General features: G+C 42.0%; 1 protein-coding gene across 1 annotated transcript in view; it reads right to left on the bottom strand.

The window, feature by feature from the left end:
* The window catches only part of LOC134205210 (uncharacterized), a 142226-nt gene extending 115676 nt beyond the window's left edge, over positions 1-26550 (bottom strand). The window contains exons 1-2 of the mRNA XM_062680255.1: positions 26437-26550; positions 8610-8816 (exon numbers count right to left, since the gene is read on the bottom strand). Coding sequence (XP_062536239.1) covers positions 8610-8790 — 181 coding nt within the window. The 5' untranslated portion in view covers positions 8791-8816; positions 26437-26550. The remainder of the gene's footprint in view (positions 1-8609; positions 8817-26436) is intronic.
* Positions 26551-27049: the final 499 nt, after the last annotated feature.

Below are 27049 nucleotides of genomic sequence, written 5' to 3' on the forward strand. Positions count from 1 at the left end.
AATTCATCCGAATTTCCACGGGAAATTCATCCGAATTTCCACGGGAAATTCATCCGAATTTCCACGGGAAATTCATCCGAATTTCCACGGAAATTCATCCGAATTTCCACGGAAATTCATCCAAATTTCCAACGCAACTTCATCCGAATTTCCACGGGAAATTCATCCGAATTTCCACGGGAAATTCATCCGAAATTCATCCGAATTTCCACGGGAAATTCATCCGAATTTCCACGGGAAATTCATCCGAATTTCCACGGGAAATTCATCCGAATTTCCACGGGAAATTCATCCGAATTTCCACGGGAAATTCATCCGAATTTCCACGGGAAATTCATCCGAATTTCCACGGGAAATTTATCCGAATTTCTACGGGAAATTCATCCGAATTTCTACGGGAAATTCATCCGAATTTCTACGGGAAATTCATCCGAATTTCTACGGGAAATTCATCCGAATTTCCACGGAAATTCATCCGAATTTCACGGAAATTCATCCGAATTTCCACGGAAATTCATCCGAATTCCACGGGAAATTCATCCGAATTTCTACGAGAGATTCATCCGAATTTCCACGGGAGATTCATCCGAATTTACATGGGATATTCATCCGAATTTACACGGGAAATTCATCCGAACTTCTACGGAAAATCATTTAAATTGCCCCGGGAGATTCATCCGAATTTCCACGGGAAATTCATCCGAATTTCCACAGGAAATTCATCTGAATTGTAACCGTTGGTTCCAATTATTCCTTGCCAGCTCCTCCGCACCGTGTTTTCCTCTTACGGTTAAGAACTCACAGGCTGAGAAGGGTTGTGGGTACAGCATATCATAACATCATTTATGCTGCATGGGTAGTGTGCATTCGCAGCAGTTTGAGTTTGAGCAAAACACTAAAAGCTCACCGTATTTTTCTCATCTGCCTACAGGTGGGACATGGTGGAAGGGTTGCCAAACAGGACAATGGCAGATTTCGTGTCATGTACCATATTCCTTTATAATCCAAGCTGTCGTCTCAAGGATAACTATTCTATCCGAAACACTAGTCGGAGTTGCAGTGCGCGTCGGGAATATAAAGATAGTCGGTCGTAAAGAAGAAAAAGCCTAGTGAAATATAAAGGCTACTGTGTAGCAAAGTGCAGCTAGTAAGAAAAGAGGTCCATATCGTGGGCTTTTTTTCTTTGTGTTTGCCCTTTCTGCGGAGCGGGAGGCGGCATTTTCTTCCATAGAACCTGTGTTCGGCATCTTCTCGGCCCCTGAGTGGCAGGACAAGCGGAAAACGGATATTTCGGCCCGAGATCGCTGTGCACGTGGCCCAACCTCAACGAAGAGACCCGTTCGGCCATTTTGATCCCGGAATCTTCAGACATTACGTCGACACTCCGGCCGAAACATTGTTCAGGGTCCGATAGGGCCACAGGGATACGCTTGGACCGACCTCGACGCCAGCGCTGCCAGGGAATCGCCTTTGCCACACCTCGCCTCGTCAAAAAAGGCTCCAAATCGCATGTAAGTCTACCTACACGCCGTTGCCAACCATCGTCCGGCGATATCCAGCCATCCGGCCATCGTCCGAAGCTGTCCGACGCTCGTCCGGCCATTCCCGATCATCGTCTGGCCACATCCAGCCCTCCGGCCATCGTCCAAAGCTTCCCGACACTCGTTCGGCCATTTTCAACCATCGACTGGCCATTTCCGACCATCGGCCGAAGCTTTCCGACGCTCGTCCGGCCATTCCCGATCATCGTCTGGCCACATCCAGCCCTCCGGCCATCGTCCAAAGCTTCCCGATACTAGTTCGGCCATTTTCAACCATCGACTGGCCATTTCCGACCATCGGCCGAAGCTTTCCGACACTCGGCCGGCCATTACCGTCCATTGCCGACCATTGTCCGGCCCCTTTCAGCCATCCGGCCATCGTCCGGAGTTTTCCGGCCCTTTTCTGCCATCGGCGAACAACCGACCGGCCATCTCCGTCCAAGAATAACCCGTGAGGCGGCCGACATTTCCGGCCATTATTCAACACCCCAGCTGTCACCACCGTTCGCAGTACGATACCGGAGTTATAGCGCCGACACCCTCGTCGTGAACAGCAGAGAGAATCATCGGACATGTTGGACCAACGGAATTCCACCAGCGATACCCGACCAACCGCAAGTACCCACTGAATCCATGTGACGTAACACAACAATGAATACCTAATAAATAAGCATGTAAACAAATTTGGCAATAGGTAGCAATTACTCAAGACTACGCAGCCCTTTAGGTTTTTCCACTTCTTGTGACTTTATGCCGCTTTACCGGACTTAGATAGGAGTCATCAACCCTCGCCTACTGTGTTTCGCTGGTAAAATTTCACTTTGAGCAGTTTTTGGACCCCATAGGTACGACACTGTTTGTCAGCTATTCCACGGAGTCACACAGGTGGGCAGGTGTTTCGCGACACACGTGCGTGTGTGAAGTGGAGACGTCCACCGCAGCCGTTCGGCTACGGAAAGGTCCGGCAGGGACGCAGGTAGCATTGGTTCGGCTATCTGCAGCGGAAGCCTCCAATGTAGTCAAGTTAGGGAGCGTCAAGGTGGGATGGTCGGTATGCCCTGTGCGCATATACGGGCAACCCGAAGTTTGCTTCAAGTGCCTGGAACCGGGGCACAAGCAATGGGACTGCAAAGGCCCTGACAGAAGCAATCTCTGCCGACGCTGCGGATTGGAGGGACATAAGGCACAATGCTGCACAAACCCTCCCAATTGTTTGATTTGTTCCAGCAAAGCTGTGAACAGCAAGCACCCCATGGGGAGTTCGATGTGCCCGGCGTTTAAGCGTGCTGCAAAATCAAAGTGCAGGTAACGCAGCTGGCTTGCTCGGCCTCGCCCGAGTGTTTGGTGTGCGCAGGTTTAGAGGAAACGGCGGAACACGTGTTGTTCGTGTGCTCACGTTTTCGCGCAATGCGTGACCACATGCTTGCCACATGTGGTCTGGACACTACCCCGGACAACCAAGTTCGGAGGATGTGTAAAGATGAAGTTGGCTGGAACGCCGTTTTATCGGCTATCGCCCATATCGTCTCGGAGCTACACAGAAGGTGGCGCGTGGACTCAAGGATGGCTAGTTCAGGCGCAAATAAGAGGTGGTCCAAGGGATCGGAGTCGGCTTCATGGGTCATACCGGTGGTCATGTTCTGTAGTCAAACTCGATCCTTTTATCGAACAAGTGGCCGCGCGAAGAACAACATGGTATCGTCGCTTTCGCGGCGTCGGTCAACCGGGCGGGTTCCGAGCCCGAGGACGGAAAGGGGTCCTCGTCAAGGCTGGGGCAGGCGTAGGCCTCGCGTCGGCAAGTCCCTCTGTGTGCTGTCGAATAGGCCCTATCGCAGAAAGGTCAATTTGGGGTGCACGCGGCATCATCATTCTTGATACCAGTCGTGCAGAGGGAAGCAGGCGCGAAGTCGACCCTTCCCACCTTCCGAGGACATAGGGCGTGGTAAGGCCACCTGGAAAGCCGGCAATGCGCTGGTACGATACCATGGTGTTCTTCTAAAAAAGCTAGTTACGATGTTCCCTGCTGCAAGGACACGCAGCTAACCTCGAGGGTGCGTTGTGCACTGGCCCCCCTTTGAAGCATTACTTTCTGGTTGTACCGAAGGGACTATGGGCTTGGTGGCAATGGAAACGGTTTAGCGGGTCGGGGATGTAGTCCTGCCTCCCTCGGTGATCCCTAACCCCGCACTTCCTGGTCAACCCAGGATGTCTGTTGAGCAGATTCCCCCTCCATTGTTTAGGAAGAAAAAAAAAAACACGTGCGTGTGTAACTCCTGCTACAGGTGAGTACTACTGTGAGCGTGTGTGGTGTGGTGATTTACGGTAAACGACCCTTTATTTGTCTCCCATTTATAGCTTGAGCGGAGCTAGCGGGTAACAGAATTTCCACAGGAAATTCATCTGAATTTCCACAGGAAATTCATTCGAATTTCCACAGGAAATTCATTCGAATTTCCACAGGAAATTCATTCGAATGTCCACAGGAAATTTATTCGAATTTCCACAAGAGAATCATTCGAATTTTCGGATGAATTTCCCGTGGAAATTCGGATGAATTTTCCGTGAAAAATCGGATGAATTTACCGTGGAAATTCAGATGAATTTCCCGAGGAAATTCGGATGAATTTCTCGAGGAAATTCGGATGAATTTCTCGAGGAAATTCGGATGAATTTCCCGTGGAAATTCGGATGAATTTCCCGTGGAAATTCGGATGAATTTCCCGTGGAAATTCGGATGAGTTTTCTGTGGAAAGTCGGATGAATTTCCGTGGAAATTCGGATGAATTTCCGTGGAAATTTGGATGAATTTGCCGTGGAAATTCGGATGAATTTCCGTGAAATTCGGATGAATTTCCGTGGAAATTCGGATGAATTTCCGTGGAAATTCGGATGAATTTCCGTGGAAATTCGGATGAATTTCCGTGGAAATTCGGATGAATTTCCGTGGAAATTCGGATGAATTTCCCGTGGAAATTCGGATGAATTTCCGTGGAAATTCGGATGAATTTCCGTGAAATTCGGATGAATTTCCGTGGAAATTCGGATGAATTTCCGTGGAAATTCGGATGAATTTCCGTGGAAATTCGGATGAATTTCCGTGGAAATTCGGATGAATTTCCGTGGAAATTCGGATGAATTTCCGTGGAAATTCGGATGAATTTCCGTGGAAATTCGGATGAATTTCCGTGGAAATTCGGATGAATTTCCGTGGAAATTCGGATGAATTTCCGTGGAAATTCGGATGAATTTCCGTGGAAATTCGGATGAATTTCCGTGGAAATTCGGATGAATTTCCGTGGAAATTGGATGAATTTCCCGTGGAAATTCGGATGAATTTCCCGTGGAAATTCGGATGAATTTCCCGTGGAAATTCGGATGAATTTCCCGTGGAAATTCGGATGAATTTCCCGTGGAAATTCGGATGAATTTCCTGTGGAAATTCGGATGAATTTCCCATGGAAATTCGGATGAATTTCCCGTGGAAATTCGAATGAATTTCCCGTGGAAATTGGAATGAATTTCCCGTGGAAATTCGAATGAATTTCCCGTGGAAATTCGAATGAATTTCCCGTGGAAATTCGAATGAATTTCCCGTGGAAATTCGAATGAATTTCCCGTGGAAATTTGAATGAATTTCCCGTGGAAATTCGGATGAATTTTCCGTGGAAATTCGGATGAATTTCCCATGGAAATTCGGATGAATTTCCCGTGGAAATTCAAAAGAATTTCCCGTGGAAATTCAAATGAATTTCCCGTGGAAATTCAAATGAATTTCCCGTGGAAATTCAAATGAATTTCCCGTGGAAATTCAAATGAATTTCCCGTGGAAATTCAAATGAATTTCCCGTGGAAATTCAAATGAATTTCCCGTGGAAATTCAAATGAATTTCCGTGGAAATTCAAATGAATTTCCGTGGAAATTCAAATGAATTTCCGTGAAATTCAAATGAATTTCCGTGGAAATTCAAATGAATTTCCGTGGAAATTCAAATGAATTTCCGTGGAAATTAAATGAATTTCCGTGGAAATTCAAATGAATTTCCCGTGGAAATTCAAATGAATTTCCCGTGGAAATTCAAATGAATTTCCCGTGGAAATTCAAATGAATTTCCCGTGGAAATTCAAATGAATTTCCCGTGGAAATTCGGATGAATTTCTCGTGGAAATTCGGATGAATTTCCCGTGGAAATTCGGATGAATTTCCCGTGGAAATTCTGATGAATTTCCCGTGGAAATTCTGATGAATTTCCCGTGGAAATTCTGATGAATTTACCGAGGAAATTCGGAATTCGGAAATTCATTATATTTTCCACAGGAAATTAATTCCAATTTCCACAGGAAATTCATTAGAATTTCCACAGGAATCTCCATTGAAAATTCATTCAAATTTCCACGAGAAATTCATCCGAATTTCAACGAGAAATCCATTCGAATTTCCACGGGAAAATCATCCGAATTTCCATGGGAAATTCATCCGTATTTTCATGGGAAATTCATCCGAATTTCCATGGGAAGTTCATTCGAGTTTCCATGGAAAGTTCATCCGAGTTTCCATGGGATATTCTACCGAAGTTTCATGGGAAATCCATCCGAATTTTCATGGGATATTCATCCGTATTTCTACAAGAATCTGAGTTTTTTCAGTAAATTTCACGGGGACTTAAGGACAGTACGCCGAACGACATTTCGAACCAATGACGTTTAGTCAAATGATATTTGGTCGAAGGGACATTTGGTCGAATGGACAGTCAGTCGAATAGACTTCTAGTCTAAGTGACATTCAGTCGAATGGACATTCATTCGAGTGAACATTTAGTTGAATTAGCATTTAGTCGAATGGACATTTGGTTGAAAGGAAATTCAGTCGATATAACCTTTGGTAAACCACTCTATCCAAATACGAGAAATTCTTAGCACCTAGTCAAAAGGCATTTAGTCGAATGACGTTTCGTTGAATAGACAATAGGTCGGAATTAAGTTTTCGGCCATCCTTTGATGAGTTATGAATGGTAGTGAATTTGATACTGAACTAATTATTGTTTCAATATGAAGTGATAGATGATAGATACAAATATTTATCTGATCTGACGAAGATACCAAAATGAAATGAAATTTTAGTAATTTGAGGCATGCTTTATCATGTATTGACGATTTGTGTTGTAAGATCTAATCATAGTGCTTTATTTTCAAGCTTTGTATGTATCTTTTTGATAATTTTTCATTTTCTTTAAAAAAAAGTCTCCACAAAATTTAATTAAAAGTACCACGTTTCGTATTAATAAGCGGGTAAAATTAATTAAAAATTCATTTACAATTATCCATTTTACCAAATTACCAATTACCGACCTACTATACTGAAATTCATTTTCAACATTCGACCAAATTGCAGTCGACTATACGTCATTCAACGAAAAAAAGAGTGTTACAATCAGTATACTAAATGACATTGATACATTATTATTTATTCAGACTAAGGCCGAAGTGGCCTGTGCGGTATATAAGAGTCTCCTCCATTCGGCTCGGTCCATGGCTACACGTCGCCAACCACGCAGTCTACGGAGGGTCCGCAAGTCATCTTCCACCTGATCGATCCACCTTGCCCGCTGCGCACCTCGCCTTCTTGTGCCCGTCGGATCGTTGTCGAGAACCATTTTCACCGGGTTACTGTCCGACATTCTGGCTACGTGCCCGGCCCATCGCAGTCGTCCGATTTTCGCGGTGTGAACGATGGATGGTTCTCCCAACAGCTGATGCAATTCGTGGTTCATTCGCCTCCTCCACGTACCGTCCGCCATCTGCACCCCACCATAGATGGTACGCAGCACTTTCCTTTCGAAAACTTCAAGTGCGCGTTGGTCCTCCACGAGCATCGTCCAGGTCTCGTGTCCGTAGAGGACTACCGGTCTAATGAGCGTTTTGTAGATTGTCAGTTTGGTACGGCGGCGAACTCTATTCGATCGGAGCGTCTTGCGGAGTCTAAAGTACGTACGATTTCCAGCCACTATGCGTCTCCGAATTTCTCTGCTGGTGTCATTTTCGGCAGTCACCAGTGAGCCCAAGTACACAAATTCTTCTACCACCTCGATTTCGTCACCACCGATGCAAACTCGCGGTGGGTGGCTCACATTGTCTTCTCTTGAACCTCGTCCTATCATGTACTTCGTCTTCGACGTGTTGATGACTAGTCCGATCCGCTTAGCTTCCCTCTTCAGTCTGATGTAGGCTTCCTCCATCTTCTCAAAGTTACGTGCCATAATATCTATGTCATCGGCGAAACCAAATAGCTGGACGGACTTATTGAAAATTGTACCACTCGTGTTAATCCCTGCTCTTCGTATTACCCCTTCCAAAGCGATGTTGAATAGCAAACACGAAAGACCATCACCTTGCCGTAACCCTCTGCGGGTTTCGAAGGGACTCGAGGATGCCCCTGAAACTCGAACTACGCACATCACCCGATCCATCGTCGCCTTGATCAACCGTATCAGTTTATCCGGAAAACCGTGTTCGTGCATTAGCTGCCATAGCTGGTCCCGATCGATTGTATCATATGCGGCTTTGAAGTCGATGAATAGATGATGTGTGGGCACGTTGTATTCGCGGCATTTCTGCAGTACTTGGCGAATGGCGTTTGATACATAAAGGTGTCAATTTATGATTTAGCTATTCTGACTTTTTTCACTAGAGAGACAGTTAGTTTGTTTACATTCTGCACCTAAAATTAGTTTATCTGCATTTACAGTCCCAACAAAACGGATGCCATCAAAAATCTGAGAACCCTACATAGGTAAGTAAACAAAATGTGTGATACTAGCAGGGCAGTGATACTTACAGCTTAATTTAAGAGATATTGAGGTCGAAGTGCGAAGTCACTTAAAAACTGCACCTTAAGATTCATTCAACGAACATTTGCTGTGTGTACAATTTAGTCGTGTTATGGACAATGGATGGTTGCAAATCGCAATAGAATCAACATAATAGGTTATGGGAATTCCAAGCGAATAAATTCAAATGTACGAATACGCTTGAAAAATGGCTCGACCCGACCAGAGGTCTCATGTTACTTACGCAGCATCTCTACTCGGACGGTTCGCTCTGCCGGTGGCACCAGGATCGTGTTGGATGCTTGACATTTGTACGTGTTGTTCAGTGCAGCTCGCGTTATTTTATGTATCTCCAAGCGGTTCACTGTCACATGGCGTCCCATCGATACGCCGCCACCCGTCTGCATCACCTCGTCCCCGTTCATCCATGTTACGGTAGGTTCCGGTCGACCTGAAATGAGTCAACAAGATGCGACAGAGCGAAAAAACGAGTCAGAAAAACGGCACCTGGATAGCAACTGTTTCACAACAAAACAACGAAAAAATAAAAACTACACTCTCATGCACGCTTTGGGCGGCAAACGGAATCAACATGATAACGATGATGTTGAGTATTTGGGCTGGAATGGTGGAATCTGCAGAGTTTGGGCAAGATGCGAATGGCGGTTTGGGCCGAGGCTTAACAGAAAAAAAATACAACTTCCGCTAAATAGCAGGTACAGCACTCGCTTCTGACCGAACTACTGCTGTTGACCGCTCGTTCGTTCGTTCGCTCGCTCATTCATCCATTCGGATGTCCGTACTTGGAGATTCCACAGCACTGTTTCTGACGGCCAAAGGAATTTATGATTTAAAAACTTCCGGCAAAAACGATTCTATTCTTGATCGCTTAATGGAACAAACGATAAGCAGTTTCCGAGCCATGCTTCTGATGGGGCAACCGTGGTTGGGGTGAAGATTGTTGGTGGATTCCATTCGGGTTGCATTTGAACAGTTCCTGTGGTACATGTTGGGGTTTAAAGGAGCTGAATCGTTGGAAAATTGCTGTTTCAATTTGTAGATAGTTGAAATGCCTTCTGCTTGATTCGGAAGAGAAGCATTGCATTATATGCAGCCATATGTAGCACCGGTGTTGGTTACTATTACGAAATGAACAACAATATTTGTTCCACCGAATACTTTTCAAATACATGTTGATTGATAATAAATTGATGATGCCGTACATGATTGTGTTAACGGTCATCATCAAAATGGCCATCCAAATCAAATACCCAAAATACAATTTTTGCTGATGAGCAAATTTGTTTTCGCCATGGGCATTAACCAGTCGTCAGTTATTAAAAGTTACGAATTTAATTCGACTTAACGTATCTGAAGGATATTCGACTGGAGTTGCTTTTCTTTATATAGAAAAAGCGTTTGACAGTGTTTGGCATGAAGGTTTGATTGTAAAATTGATGAATTGTACTCTTGCTTTTTCCTTAAACTGAAGTATTTATTAGATCGCTCACTGTTATAGCTGATATTTTCCAAGGAATAGGTCATTCTGCCGAACAGGTCGTTTGGCCGAATAGGTTTGACGTCTTACTTCCCAAGCAACCAAAAGTTCACATTTTACTTAAATTTGTTCCCAACCGAACCAATCAGTTCACTTTTGGTTCACATCGAGTTCCAAACACCTTAACAGAACTTCAAAGTTCACTTCTGCGCTCCAGCTATACAAAAAAATACTTAAAATGCAAGCTGCTTAAGCCAAAACATCCTATATTATCCGTTCTTTTGGTTGCTTGGGTTCTCACTCGCTCAATTATGTAGGACTAAGAAATTATTGAAAAGATGAGAGGCATCTCCCATAGTAACAAGTGAGAATATTTTAAGGAGAAGTGAGACGTCTCACTTCTCACTTCTCACCGCGAGAAAAAGACATGAAATGTACGAAATGATGAGTGAGGAAGGAGGTGTGAGAAATAATGGGTGAGAAGTGAGAATTTCTTATTCCTTATTTCTCGCTTCTCATTGTGAAAAGCGAAGTGTTCTAAGTGAAAAATGAGTACAAAGGAGTGAGAAGTGAGACATCTCACTTCTCATTTCTCACTCATCATTTCTCATTGTTTCCCCGCGAAAAGGGAGAAATGAGAAGTGAGAAGTGAGACATCTCACCTCTCACTCCTTATTTCTCACTTCTAAATTCTCTCAGTGAAAAATGAGAAAAGCGAAGTGAGCAAGACGCCTTGACTCATTTTTTCATTTCTCACTTCTCACCTCGCATTACTCACTTTTCACAGTGAAAAGTAATATATGAGAAGTGAGCCGCCTAGCTTCTCACTTCTCATTTCTCATTTCGCATCTCCCCATTTTCACTGAGAGAATTTGGAAGTGAGAGATGAGGAGCGAGAAGTAAGAAGTGAGACATCTCACTGTGATAAATGAAAAGTGCAAAGTTAGTGATGAGAGACTTCACTCGCTCATCATTTCTCACTTTTTACAGTGGATTGTTTTGCCAAACGGCCATTAAGACCAAACGGAATTTTTGGTTGAATGACTTATTGTTCGACCAAATCACCTATTTGGCCTAATGACCTATTCGATCAAACGACCTGTTCGACCAAATGACCTATTCGGCTGGATGACCCTTTCGGGCACATGTCTTTCGGCCTTATGGTCTTTAAGGGCTTATGGTACAACTTTCGGCCTAATGGCGTTTAACCAAATGGCATTTTGCCGAATGGTTTTCGGCCAAACGACACTTCCCCCAACCGACCTTCTTACCTTACCAATGAACTAAAAATTTCTAATATTGAGACACCCTAACAAATGTAGAATGAAAATATTTCCAACTTCAGAAAAAAATCGCTGCGATCTTCTATTGAAATTATTAGCTTCTTGTATCCTTAGTATTAATTAGGTTAAGTTCAGTTTAAGGCAAAAACATTGCTACAATTGTGAATGCTGCAGCAAAACGTTTACTTTCAATTACGTAGCACATGTATAGTCAACAAAGAGCGAGTAAAATAACCAACTCTAGAGTAAAAAAAATCCTAGTTCATTGATTCAAGCTGCTTTTATATTATTCAATATTCTAATTTCAATTTACATGCTCACGTCCTGTTGAATGCATGCAATGATCGTACTGTTCTTTGTACTTGTTTATGTCAGCAGTATGGTTTATTCATAATTTAGTGCGCAACGTGGCAGGGATTACACACATTCTAATCATGTTACGCTGGGTGAAGGCTGTTCTCGTGGTTCAGTATCCCAACTATGTAGAAACTGTATGACGAAAATGAAATTTACCCAGTGTAAACATTAAATAATTTGCCTCCATACAACACCGAGCTTGCGTCCTGGCTGGTGCTGCTGAGCTTATGCTTCGACTCAAAAATGTAAAACCCAATCCCGGTCGAGCGGATATGCGCTTTCTGGGGGAAGAAGACAGTGCGTGGAGGAAGCGTGGTTTGATGGACAGAGTTTCCACATCGAATGGTGTGCTAAATTGAACGGGCAAAAGTGACTCTCCTAAGCAAAAACGGTACCAACCAAAGCAAAAAAAGAGCTGCCCCGCGCTGGATTGACGGTACGAATCATTTTGAAATGTGGATAACGCTTTTCAAAACAAATATGAAGCGGATATGATCCAGTTGTGTGAATGCAATTTCAATTCTATTACCGCAAAACAGAAAACAAGAACAAATCTACACCGGCATATATGGTCAGGAGTTAAATCGTTTATTAAAAGCAAAGAAAAAGGCTTTTAACGCAGTATACATTATTGTTCGACTAAAATCCAAAATTGACTTGCCCGCCTCTGGTTAAAACATTTTCTTGCGCTATATTGAGTGACAATCACAACGAGCTTTCACTTTTTCAAGCATAAATAAATCATGCTGAATGTCCATGCCAGAAAATTTAAACTATGCTTTTTTGACATTTCGGAGTGGTAGGTATGCTTATTAAGTTAGGAATTTAAAGTTTATATCTTTAACAGAAGAGCGCACTCGAAATGCTGTCTCCCACAAATTCTTTTTTTTTTTTTGCCTGGAAAGTAAGAAAATGTGGGACAATTACTTTCCCTCTGCTAACCTAATCCATTTTGTAACTAGTACTTGCCCCTAATGAATTATGTAAGCATAAATGGCATCTGGGTAAGCATACGTTAATGGAATGGATTTTGAAAGTACGTAATGGATTTTGAGCACCCAGTTGGAACTTGTAATCTCACAATACAATGAAAATAAAACAAAAAAAATATTTTTAAGTTAAATCAGTTTATTTTTACAGTATTTTTCATCCATTCAAATGATATACGTAATGTCAACATATAATTATCACATGCTTTATTGAATTTATTATTATGCCGAAAATAAATTCATCAAAACGAACGTCAAATTACAAAATAGTTCTAGCTGTGCAGCATAAAACAAACACTGATGGGCCCCTTCCAGGAATGCATCTGCACGCCAATGAGAATCCTATCGAAAATTTCACCGTTTCGCTGATATTTACCCGACTGGCGATGGACGAATCTGTTGGTCTATGTGCCACCCGTTCCCGTTCGGCTGAAGCCTCGATCCGATTTGCCGCAAAGTTTTACTAACTAGCATTAGGTATCCAAATAGAATTAAGCCGCACACCCCGTCTCTGGCGCTCTTCTTGGCTGGGTAATGCCGTGTGAATATATGTAGAGACACACTCAGTCACTGCACCAAGTGGAGAACCCAGCTGGGCCCCGAGTTTCCCACAACCAGTGTGGAAAATAGAAAATGCCAGAAAATAATCAAAATAGGCGAATGGCTCGGCGTGTACCCTTTTCGACTACTGTCGAGGGCAGCAAACATTTTGAGTGCGCTCTTTGTCGAGCTTTTTGCATGGGGCACTCCCGTTCGGTGTTCGGAAAATCAGCCCCTCAACGCCAGGAAGACGAATGAGTGACAGGTTAGTTATGTTTCATGAATTATTAATTGAAAACAATAATAATAATTGAAAAATATGGTTCCGATTTCAATGGGTTTGCGCACACTTTACTGCCTAATTGGGAATTTCCTGATTCCATGGAATATGACGGTCGCGATGCATAGCATTGTTTTTTTCCGGCACTGTCATGTAAAATGCATGATCGACGAGCTCATTATGTTCGCGCGGAAACAATGTGCAAATGGTGATATGTGTCGCAGGTTTTAGTTGAACGATAATAATGCAACTCGATATGCTTCGATTCCACCAGAGGAAAACTATCGCAATGGGAAAAAATAAACTTAATTGGATCGAATTATCATGTTCTGAATTATTAATGCTACCGTAAACCGACGTTGAATCGATTGCCTCTTCCATCATTAACGCGGTTGAAGTCATGACTTTCCACGTGGTTGTTGATCTTTAAATAAGAGGCTCGGAAGCCTATTTTCAAGAAGCTCGGAAGGCCTTTTTTATGAGGCTCGGAAGCCTCTTTTCAAGAGGTTCGGAAACCTCCTTTCAAGTGGTTACCCAATCAACACAAAATCGTTAATGATGCAAGATAAAATGCTAAAGTGGAGGCGATATACGTACATGTTGTATGGGGAAGTACCTATATCGCGTTCACTTTAGCATCTTATAAGGCATCATATACGATTTTGTGTTGACTGGGTATGTTGCCTCCTTTCAAGAGGCTCGTAAGCCTCCTTTTAAGAGGCTTGGAAGCCTTCTTTCAAGATGCTCAGAAGTCTACTTCAAGTGGTTCGGAAGCCGCCATTCAAGAGGTTCGGAATTCTTCATTCAAGAGGCTTGGAAGCGTCCTTTTAAGATGAAAAGGAAGACTCCTTTAGAGTGGCTCAAAAACTGCCTTCCAGGCTCAGAAGCCTCCTTTCAAGAGGCTCGGAACACACTTAAAATAAATCACCGAATTCGGTAAAATTTTACCGAAATCTCAACAGCAGAACTGTTCGGTAAATAATTTTACTGCTTTTTGGTGATTTTGACAGTTGAACAATGAAAAAAATTACAAAAAGTCTGTAAAATAATTACCGAACAGTTCTGCTGTTGAGATTTCCGTAAAATTTACCGAATACTGTGAAATGAGTTAAGTGTGAAGTTTCCTTTCAAGAGACTCAAAAGCATCCTTTCAAGAGGCCCGAAAGCCTCCTTCTAAAAGGCTCGGAAGCGTCCTTTCAAGAGGCTCAGAAGTCTACTTTCAAGGGACTCGGAAGCCTCCTCCTTTCAAGAGGCTCGGGAGCCTCCTTTTAAGAAGCTCAAAAGCCTTCTTTTCTAGAGGCTCAAAAGCCTCCTTTTAAGATGCAAAGAAAGACTCCTTTTAAGTGGCTCAAAAACCTCCTTCAAGGCTCAGAAGCCTACTTTCAAGAGGTTCAAAAGCCTCCTTCCAAGAGCCTCGGAAGGCTCCTTTCAAAAGGCTCGGAAGGCTGCTTTCAAGAGGCTTGAAATCCTTCTTTCAAGAGGCTCGAAAGCCTCCTTTCAAGAAGCCCAAAAGCCTTCTTTTCTAGAGGCTCAAAAGCCTCCTTTTCTAGAGGCTCAAAAGAGGCTGCTTTCAAGAGGCTCCAAAGCCCCCTTTCAAGAGGCTCAGAAGCCTCCTTTCAAGAGGCTCGGAAGGCTCCTTTTGTGAGGCTTGGAAGCTTCCTTTCAAGAGGTTAGGTTGCCTCATTACAAAAAGGCTCGTAAGCCTCCTTTTAAGAGGCTCGGAAGTCCCCTTTCAAGTGGTTCGGAAGCCTCCTTTCAAGAGGCTCGGAATTATTTTTTTAAGAGGCTTGGAAGCGTCCTTTTAAGATGCAAAGGAAGACTTCTTTGAGGTTGCTCGAAAACTGCCTTCAAGAGGCTCGGAAGCCTCTCTACAAGAGGCTCAATAGCCTCTAATTAAGAGGCACGGAAGCCTACTTTAAAGGGATTCAAAAACTGAAAGGAGCTTCTTTTAAAAGGGCTCGGAATTATTCTTTCAAGAGGATTGGAAGCCTAATTTCGAGAGGGGGTACCTCAACTTATGCAAAAGTTCGAAGGGGTACCTCTCAAGAAAAAGGTTGAGAACCGCTGCACTACATCATGAGTGAACACAACGGTCAGTGGCTGTCTCTACGTGGATGTATGCTGCGGTATCGAACGCGTCCTGGCTTGCGTCTACAGACAAACGCAAACGCAGTTGCAGACTGTCATATTGCAGCAAATGTTCACCACGGAAATAATAGCATTAGGTATCCAAATTTTTCCAATGACTTCATCAACTTCCGGGAGTTTTCGGATAGGGAAGGGTCGTTTGGCAGAAAGTGTCATTTGCCTGAAAGGGTCGTTTGGCCAAAAAGGTCGTCGAATAGGACATTTGGCGAGAGGTCTCAATTCTCATTCCTCATTTCTCACTGTTCACTGTAAAAAGTGAGAAACGTGAAGTGAGTAGTGAGACATTTCACTACCCAATTCGCATTACCCACTTTTCACAGTGTAAAGTGAGAAATGAAAACTGAGAAGTGAAACGTCTTAGTTCTCACTCCTCATTTCTCACTTCTCGCTGTAAAAAGCGCGAATTAAGAAGTGAGAAGTCTCACTACTCACTTCGCACTTCTCACTTTTAACTGTGAGAAGTGAGAAATGAGGAGTAAGAAGTGTGACGTCACTCTTTTCACTCCATATTTTTCACTATTCAAATGACCAATTCGGCCAAATGTCCTATTCGGCCAAATCACCCTTTCGGCCGAATGACCTTTTCGGCAAAACGACCCTTTCGGCCAAATGACGTTTTCGGCTAAATGACCCTTTCGGCCAAAAGACAATTTCGGCCAAATGACACTTTCGGCCTAATTACCCTTTCGGCCAAATGACCCTTTCGGCCAAACGACCCTTTCGGCCAAATGACCCGTTCGGTCAAATAACCTTTTCGGCCAAACGACCCTTTTGGCCAAATGACTTTCGGCCTAATGATCTGTTCGGCCAAATGGTATATTCGGCCAAACAACTTTCGGCCTAGTGGCATTCGGCCAAACGGCCCTTCCCCGATCTTGGATCAGCAGCTTTCCGTAGAACATGGAACAGCAGTCAACGACACGGCTCGAAAAAAGTCATCACGCAGCTCCTGTCCGTCGGAAGCTTTTCGCTGGACAAAAACGGCACCAGAACGTCTTTTAGTCTCGAAAATTCGTCACTTTACGGAAATCATACGATCTTAAGATCTGAATTCAGAACTCGAATCCCATGGTCTCCAGGAAATCTTCGAGAGTGGATACCCAATTGCGGAGCTCAAAACGGAGTGGACGTATCGTACATCTTTCGCATGCTTCGGCTTCCTCGATCGTGTCCACACTATCGGAGTTGTTGTCACAGTAGTGGCTTTCGACTATGACTTTTACCGCCGTCTGGAAAAGTCCTGCAAACAGCAAACGGTGGTCACTTTCCCACGTCCATCACGTACATCTCGGTTTCTCCTTTTACGTCTTCTCGACCATCAGTTCCAGCTCTTGATTAATCTCCAGTTCCTTCTGGTACAAAACTTTTTCCTTCTCTAGTGTTTGCGTTTACTTTTTCTACTACTTTACGAGCTCCTTCAGCTAATTTTGAAGCTGCTGCGGCAACTTGTAAGGTAAACTAGACTCGCCCAGGCATCTCTGAATAACTGACCTTAACATGTGAGCGATCTTTGGCTAACTTTAGAACAAAGTGTAGTACTCCTCCCTTGCAGTTTTGTTCATTACCAGGGATTTATTCATCACGATCAATTCATTCGTCACCATCACCGTGCCATCGCGTCTTTCTAAATTTGTGAAAAAATCAGCATAAGCTGCCACGAAAACTGATCCACTGAGAATTGCATCACCAACAGGGTACGATTTTTTACCCAGATAACGCAAAGAATATTGCGAACACAGAAGTTCAAATAAAAATATAAATACTGCATGGACAAAAAATCAAAATCATTTGAAGCAAATTTGAGCTTGAAATGAATGCTGAAAATTACTTGATGCAATCCCAAAAAAACATTGGAGATAGGTAAAACGCTTATATGACCAAAAATAGTCTTCTTCAGCTGAAAAACTAGCTAATTCAGCTAAAATTGTTTGTTGGGATGAGTAATGTAATTACAGTTTTGTGGATACGTCACTTGAAACTACGATTCGTTGTCCCTTGAGGATTTTCCACTTCTCAATTTTTGTTTTAAAAGATCGTATGTTTATTTCACCTTTTTAAACCTCTGAAAATTGTTCACTTAATCCTTACAATATCGCAATCAGTTGCTTTTTGCCTGCTAAGTACATCTTAACTTAATGCCACCCACTTACACCCGCTTGTGTGATCTTTCCTGTTTCATACCTTGTCGACACTTGAAGCGCCAAATGCAGCTGTACAATAATGCTGCACCATAAAGCCTATTGAAATTCCCCTTGCCTGCATCCACACCATGCCATCGAGGCACGGCTTCGTTAATTTTATTCACGTACCTACATCTGATTTCCATTTATTACCTCGTTCGTTCAAAATTTTCTCTCCCATCTGACTCCATAATATGCTAACGAGCACGAATGTTTATCATCACATGGCTGTGTAGGTGGTGCATGTGCTGTCAGACAGTAGAGTTGCCATTCGGAGGAAAGAATGAACAAATAAAATAGTTTTACTTGTCATTTGCTGCTTCAAAATGTAATGGATTCAATAAGAACACAAATTGTTTGAAGTCTCGAAAGGAAGGGATGTCTCACGTTTTTTGATACTCTATTCATCATTAATAATGTTTCTGTTACAACATTTATTTTTGATGAGATCGATGTCAAACTTTATTACGCACACAGAAAAAAATAAAGTAAACAACGCGTAAAACGGAAATTTACGAAATTCTGCACTGAGGTGGCCCACTTCTAAGCAACGAGCTCGATGGTCTAGTAGCTACCGCATCTGCCTTACAAGCAGAAGTTCGTGGGTTCAATTCCAAGCTCATCCCTTTCCTACTTTGTATTTCTTACTTAGTTCTTTCTGTGTGTTTCACGTTCTACCAAAACGATTCGTACTGTTATAATCTCCGAGACTAACAATTCCAAAACCTCCTGTGACACCTATGAAAGGTCGTAGAGCTCTCTGATCTTTCTTAAGTAGGTGTCCAACTAACTATCCTTCTCCCACCTCAGCATTCGCAAGGACGTGGCCAGGACAGATCTCGACTATTGGAGAGTGCATTGCTTTCATCTTATCTCTTAGATTCCCCAAATCAATATCTGTGGTAACGAATTTCGAATTTGGCTACGAATTTCGCACGCTCAATGCTAATGCTAATGACAAGTTTGCTAAAACTTGCATGCAATATTGACGATTCACGTGAAATATTTCGTACAAGTAGGCTTTATCCCGTGTGCAATTACATTCTTTCATTAATGTGCATGATTTGCAGTGCAAATTTCATTCGATTTTTCTATCTGTGCAGTTTGCTTGTTCGGTACCCTCTTTATTTGAGCATCATTCGTCATATTGCTCAGTTATTTCAGTTTGCAATTCATAGCAACTATAGAATAGAGAATTCCGCCTAGACCTCGACAGAACACAACAAAGCGAATCTCTTTTAGTTATATGTATTCGATTTGGTTCTTTGCCAGTTGTGCTGCGATTTGAATCATTACCGTTCGGGAAGGAAATCGAACGTATGGTGCCACCAGTCAGTGTTGGTCCTTTTCAAATGCCGTATTCTGCATAAATCCCTCATCAGGTCTATAATGGGAGCAACGAATGGACCAGGTAAAGCTGGTTCCGCTTTTAGATGGAAACATGAAAATAACTGCAATCAGAAAGTGCCTCCAACATGTGCCCGTCCGAAAACATCTGAACTCGATGGAAATTGCGTTCCAAATAATATAGCAACCGTTTCTATCGTCATTACGGTGTTATACCTAGGGATATGTTATTGTATATTGTATAAAAACGTGCGTACAGGTAGGCTAGTAGAAACTGAATGCTATTTATTTGATTAATTGTTGTGAACTTGGAGTTTAAGGCGCTATTTCTTTATAGACCAAAGAATATTCAATACTTTAAAGAATTATTAAATACCGCGAATTGTCTGCACACCATATCAAATAACAGATGTAAATAAAAACAAAAAATCCTTTATACACAACCAAAATTAAATTTAAAAACTAAGTACAAGAATTACAAATTAGCCTCTACTCTCAAAACGAAGATGGCATTTTTTTTCAATAAATTTATTTTCCTTTTCAGTTTTCTGTTAATAATTCTGTCATAACTCATTTACAAGGGCAAGTGCTCGGCCGCAGGGCCCGTCAACTTAAGTCGAAATCGTTTGTAACCGTTGGTCCCAATGTGTAGCTTGGTGGCTCCTCCCCAAGCATCCTTCTCAATATTCCGCGTCGCCAGTGAGCCTCTAATTCCTTTATCCCAACCTTTAAAAAATAAATATTCTACGTTACAACCTTACTGGCGACGTAGATCCCGTTGTAACGAACCATGCATGAGCCGCAAAACTTCCTCAATACTACCCGTTACAGAAACCCAAATGCGCAATATCTTTGCAGCGGTTTGAGCGGGCACTCATTCAGTTCCCTAGTGGTAAATTTATATACCGGTGCAGAATGGTTGCCAACATTAACGAACTGTCGTAGAAGATCGACAACTTCTGGTTCTCAAAAATCTAAACCTAAAGGTAGAATACAAAAACCATCCAAGGAAAAGGGGATTGAGGACAGTTGGAACGTGACTACCAAAGAAGACAGTTGCATGCAGTAAATTTTCCTATTAATCACGTGGTGAAATTTAAAGTTCCTAAAAGTGTATTTCGTGTTAATCAACCTTTTGAAAAAGCATAGTAGTTCTCAGTGGAAAATAGCCCTGAAACGGGAAAAACTATCGAGAGATAACAAAAACAAGGAAAAGGTCCAGAATCGGGCCTTTTCTTTTACTCCTCTTTTGCGAGGGATTTCTTTCATCCGTAGCAGTCTCCAGGACCCAGGTCGAGGGTCAGATCTCGCTATCGACAGGCCACCTCCGCGGCCATCTTGGGATCCGCCGCACGCCTTTGGTCGGCCACGGCAGACGCCATTTTGAGGGAAACATAGATCGCTTGTGCACAATTGGACGAAATCGGCCCTATCACGATCACTGGCAAGTTTATCAGGCGAACTATCCGGCAGCCCGCCGTCCGAATCGGCCTGCCGACCATTGACTACCATCTCCGGCAAGTCTGTCCGGCGAACCATTCTGCAGCTCGCCGTCCGAATCGGCCTGCCGACCATCGATCACCCTCGCCGGCAAGTCCATCAGCCGCACCATCCGGCAGCCCGCCGTCCTCATCGGCCTGCCGACCATTGACTACAATCTCCGGCAAGTCTGTCCGGCGAACCATTCGGCAGCCCGCCGTCCGAATCGGCCTGCCGACCATCGACCACCCTCGCCGGCAAGTCCATCAGCCGCACCATCCGGCAGCCCGCCGTCCTAATCGGCCTGCCGACCATTGACTACGATCTCCTGCAAGTCTGTCCGGCGCACCATCCGGCAGCCTGCCATCCGAATCGGCCTGCCAACCATCGACCGCCCTCGCCAGCCGACCGCCGTTCGAATCGGCCCTACCACGCTCTCGGCCTAAGTCCATCAGGGGAACCACTCGGCAGCTCGCCGTCCGAATCCGCCTGCCGACCCTCGACTGCCTTCGCCGGTTCATCGCCGTTCGAATCGGCCCCACCAAGACCCTCGGCAAGGCCATCTGCCGAACCATCCGTCACTCCGTCATCGTAATCAGTCGGCCAAGATCATCGACCGCCATCTCCGGCACCGAGCCGAATCGTCTGCAGAAAAGGCCTCATCGACCCGCGCCGGGATCCAGCAATGCTAGCCAACGACCTCGCCAACGACACAGCCAGCCAACAACAAAAGCGTATGTACACCATTATAAAACGTCTCTCTCAAAGCCCTTGCATGGGTTAATTAATAAACTAAGAATGTAAAATGAGTCGCTAGTTGAGATTATTTAAATCGACGCACTCCTTAGGTTTTTTAAGTTCACCTATCTCTTTTTCCTACTGCAACTTCTACTCTGTCGTGTCTTTTCTTCTTCATCTTCATCTTTTTCTTTAAAATAATACCTAGACGGTAGAAATAAGGGGGCACCTATTTCCCCACCGGTAAGTGTTGAAAGTTTAACTCCCACTGGAGTGAGTGCATGTTGGAGTGCAACCGTAGTATTGAATAAGACGACCCAGTGCTCAGCATAAAATTCCTTTACCATTTATCCCGTCGGAGCAGCCGAGAGGCTACACGTTTTTAAAAAGCTCCAACCTAGGTTTGAACCAGTTCCAACCTAAGTACTGTCAAAGTGTTTTTTTATTCGCTCATGTTGGAACTAGGTTCGCACTAGTTCCAACCCCAAAGCTGTTTATTAAAATGAAATGCGCGTTGAAAATCTTTTTTTCCGATAATTTTGTGATATTTGTTGTTGTAGTTTCAAATGAAGTTAAACCGGTACTGTTGTCTAGGTTCAGTTTTAAAAATAATTGTTACGGAATTTATGTAAAGCCTGTCCACGTTAAGTTTCGGACACTGAGGTAAGGGGCCGTCCATAAACCACGTAGACTCTTGAGAGGGGGGGGAGGGGTTTCAAAAAAGTCTACGTTAGTCTACGAAGGGGGACGGGGGGGTATACCAAAAGTCCACGTAGACTTTTTTATAACAATTTATGCAGCAGTTTTGTGGGAAGTTCACTTGTTTTATTTTGAGGTTTTTTTTGCTGAACTACGACTCAAAAATATCACGGATTTTACCTGGAAATTCTTCTATGTTGAGCAGGAAAATTCTCTTTTAAAAATTATCGATTTTTTTTTTAAATTTCCACTCGGATTTTATTGCAAATTCTACTAGAATATCTTTTGATTTTCAGCAGGAACTTCTATAGAAACGACAGGCAAATTTTGAGAATTTTCACGGGAAATTATGTCATACTTCAACGGAAAATTCTTTGGAATTTACAATGGAAGCATTTTGAAATATCAAAGAAAAATCTTTTGAATTTCCAAAAGACATTCGTTAAAACTTGTAAGGGGGATCAGAGCTTAAAATATTTATCTTCATGAAACAACTTCGGTCCAAATTTTGACAAACATTGCATAAATATTCAAAACATAGAATGACATAGTCAGACGACTACTCCACCAACTCATTCATTCGACTGTCACTGAGTGTACTTAATATGTGCAGAAAAAAACATAATTAGCATTGTTTATACTGATGTTTACCGTTGAATGTGCCTCTCGGGTGAAAACCGGATTCAGTACTATGTGATACATTACTTTACTCTTTTAAAATGTGCTCAGATTTCAGATAATGTATCAATTTGTAGAATGTGCACAAATATTCAATGACTAAAATTCAAACGAATATTGACAGTCCAGAGCCGACTATGAATGTGTCTGGAAGTGAGCTGAAAAGTGAAGAAAGATGAACTTCACCAAAAAATTTCGATTATATTACACTCTGAGGGGGATTCTCCGAAATTTCTGCGAGAAGCCCTTCAGAATTTCAACTGGAGATTTTATAGGAAGTCCTTGGAAAACATTGCTTAATTTCGGTTATTCTTCGGAATTTCTTGCGATGAATTCTTTAGACATATAAGCGAAACTCCGAAACTCCGGAATGTCCATGGGAAATTATTAGAAATGTTATGGCAATTTATTCGGGAGTTCTAATGCAAATTCTTTGGAATTATTGATGGAAAATCTTCAGCATTGCTATAACAATTGTTGAAAATTTACACGAGAAATTATTTGAATTTCCGACCAAAAACTCTTTTAGTTTCCACAAATAAAATATTTGCAATTTTTGTAAGAAAGCCTTTATAATTTTCACGAAAATTTATTCGAAATTTTGACGAGAAATTCACCAAAAATCTCAACTGAAAATTCTTCATATCGCAAATTATTCGGAAAATTCTTTGGAATGTGAAAATTGCTCCAAATTTAAAAAAGAAATTTAAAAATATCATAGGAAACCATTCTAAAACTCCACGGGAAATATTTCGAAATGTTCGTTTAAACTTAATATTACCTCGGAAAAAAATTTAAATTTTCACTGAAAAAACTAATAACAGGAAAACTTTTGGATTTTAGAAAGAAATTCTTGGGATTTCAATAGATGATTATTCAACAACATAATGCATGGATTTTTTAAAGAAAAGCATCGAAATTTTAACGGAAAGTATTATCGTGAAACTTTAAAGGTTATCAATCAGGAAATTCTACGAAATTTCCACGAAAAACTTATTGGAATGTTGACTCGGAATTCTCTGAATTTTAACTCGAAATTTTCGGAAGCTCTGAAAATTGTTCGTTTTTCTAAAATTTGAGATTTGAGGCAATGGCGCGTATGAAAAGATGTTGGCGGCGGTGGCGCACACCTCTATGAGGAATCGAGTTCACAGAAATTAAATTGGCTTTGAGATTTGGTTTCAGGAGCTATGAACAAAGGATTAAATTTGATTACGTTTATGATTGATTTTTGTTTTGTTGGATTCTCTTCAGTTTAATTTTGTTTTGTTTGAAATTCGAATTTTAATGTAATGTTTACATACTGAAATGGATTTGAATAGCTGAATTGGATCGCGTTGGAAGATGGGTGTCCGAAATTTAAAGTGGACAGGCTTTATTCATAAGTTCATTCAGGATTTCCTTACTGATTGTGTCCTAAATTAGGTCGGTGGATGCAATTATGTAGCTTGGGAATTCCCCTTGAAACCCGTTCACAAAATCCGCTAAGAATTGTCAGAAAAATATATTTGAGGAATACCGAATAGAATTATTTTTTATGCGGAATTTCTTTTGAAATTCTACCAAAAACTCTTTCGTGCGTTTCAGAATTGTCTTCGGGAATTCTGCCAAAAATTACTTCAGAAATTCTTTCAGTAATTCTTTCTTGAATTTTTGGCGATATCTTCAGGCATTCCTCCATATTTTTTCCAATGGATCCTTTCGAGATGAATTCCTTTGGAAATTCTCCTAGGAATATCTTTGAATACTGTTCCAGGATTTTGTCTGGAGTTGCTCCTGTAATTAATTTGGAAATTCCTACAATAATTAGTATACAATAATATTTACAATAATTATTCCTACAATTTTCTGGAATACAGGAACTTACTCGAAGCACAGATAACAGATATTTAGGCTAGAACAAATTTTATTGAAAATCCTGTGTAAACTTTTGAATTGATATACGTTGGCCCACTACTGCCATCTACTCAACTAATTGCGGCAGTACATACGGACGCAGATGATTAACAACCGTTGAACGCAGCCAATGGCTGCGTTTTGAATAACAATGATCTTTGCGCCATCTCCAATCGATTGGTCGATGGTCCCAATTTAAAATACAATTGAATTAACGGTTGCGGATATTTACACACGTATCGGATGCCACCCTCAATATCTGTTATCTGTGCTCGAAGTTTCCTTCAGAAATTGCTTCGCAAGTTTCGTACATAAGTTTCCCCGGAAGTACCTTGAGCAATTCCTCCGGGAGATTCTTGAAAATTGAAAATGCACGGGGCCCAAAATCCGCCGGAAAATTTTCCCGAGGTGTAAGGCTACCTTTATCAGGAGAGGTAGTGAGGAAAAAAAATTAGCGATTTCTGGAGAATTTTCATTACATGCTTCTGAGTGTTCTCCGAAAAAAAAAACTTTTGCAGAATGTCGTGTCCTGAGGAGACAGCTGCATCCGAATCAGCCGTATCCAGCTGCTGCTCGATCCGCAGCAGCTCCGAAGCACAACTGCTTCCCGCGAAATACATCACAAAACTGAATGCTAACTTCGTTGAACTGTCACCTCTCGCATCTAGTGCTCATGACTATATGCCCTCTTATTCAGTCAATATATTTACTCATACCCCTCTCAATCCCTACATCTTCCTCCTGCTCTACTCTTTTACAATTTTATTATTGTTATTTTGATCTGCTTTATAATGTCCAAGAACATCAATCTGACACCAAATACAGAAGAAAAAAAAATCATCAATATTCTAGGCAAATCCTTGCTTACAAGTTCTATCTGTTTACATTTTCTAACACTAAACTCAAGTAAACCACTGATTTCGGCGATTTCAAAATGCAGTCATGGATAGAACTTACCAGGCTCTAGAACATCAATCTTGCATCAAAATCAGGAACAAATCATCATAAACATTCTACGGAACTATTTACTTTCATGTTCTCACTCTTTGTTTACATTTTCTTACACTGAACTCAAGTCAACCACTGATCTCGGAATGCAATGATGGATAGAACTTACCAGGCTCTATAACATCAATCTTGCATCAAAATCAGAAAAAAATCATCAACAATATTCTACGTAACTCATTGCTTACATGTTTCTCTCTTTGTTTACATTTTCTAATACTGAACTCAAATCAACCACTGATCTCGGAATACGGTCATGGATAGAACTTACCAGGCTCTAGAACATCAATCTTCCATAAAATCAAAAATAAATCACCAACAATAGGGGAACCGGTTTTGGCCATGTTTCTAATTTGGCCAATTTTGTGAATAACTCCAAAAATAAAGCAATTCACAACGGTTTTTTTAGTTCCAACAAGAGATATATCCCTCAAGCTTTAACGCTGCTTCCAACTGATCGATTATTTTGGAAAAATATGTACTTTTGAGGGTTGGCCAAATTAGGCACTAAGTTGGCCAAAACCGGTGCACTTCCCCTAATCGACGTAACTCACTGCTTACATGTTTCTCTCTTTGTTTACATTTTCTAACACTGAACTCAAGTCAACCACTGATCTCGAAATGCAGTCATGGATAGAACTTACCAGGCTCTAGAACATCAATCTTCCAAAAAATCAAAAATAAATCATCAACAATATTCGACGTAACTCACTGCTTACATGTTTCTCTCTTTGTTTACATTTTCTAACACTGAACTCAAATCAACTACTGATCTCGAAATGCAGTCATGGATAGAACTTACCAGGCTCTATAACATCAATCTTGCATCAAAGTCAGAAACAAATCGTCAACAATATTCTACGTAACTCATTGCTTACATGTTTCTCTCTTTGTTTACATTTTCTAACACTGAACTCAAGTCAACCACTGAATGCAGTCATGGATAGAACTTACCAGGCTCTAGAACATAAATCTTGCATCAAAATCAGAAACAAATCTCGCTTAATTTGTAGTGAAGTTGCCCAAACCCCTGTCGTGTCCTTAGGAGACAGCTGCATCCGAATCAGCCGTCTCCAGCTGCTGCTCGATCCGCAGCAGCTCCGAAGCACAACTGCTTCCCGCGAAATACATCACAAAACTGAATGCTCACTTCGTTGAACTGTCACCTCTCGCATCTAGTGCTCATGACTATATGCCCTCTTATTCAGTCAATATATTTACTCATACCCCTCTCAATCCCTACAGATTGGCTCATTGATTCCGTAGTTAGTTCTAGAAGCACGAATGTATAAGAATGAGTGTGAGCGAAGATTACGATTTCGTATGTTTACTTCGATCTTTTCTAGCAGATCTGGACAATCAATATGGCCTTGAAGCAAATCTCGAATAAAACAGGCTTTTGCAACATTACGTCTAGCATTAAGTGTTTCTAACTTTATAAGCATGCAACGGTTCTCATATCTTGGTAAATTATAGGAATCTTGCCAATTGGGAAATCGGAGAGCAAAGCGGATGAACTTGCGCTGAATTGATTCGATTCGTTGAGTATCATTTTGATAATATGGTG

This window comes from Armigeres subalbatus, chromosome 1 (assembly GCF_024139115.2).
Source record: "Armigeres subalbatus isolate Guangzhou_Male chromosome 1, GZ_Asu_2, whole genome shotgun sequence".
Taxonomy (NCBI): Eukaryota; Metazoa; Arthropoda; class Insecta; order Diptera; family Culicidae; genus Armigeres; species Armigeres subalbatus.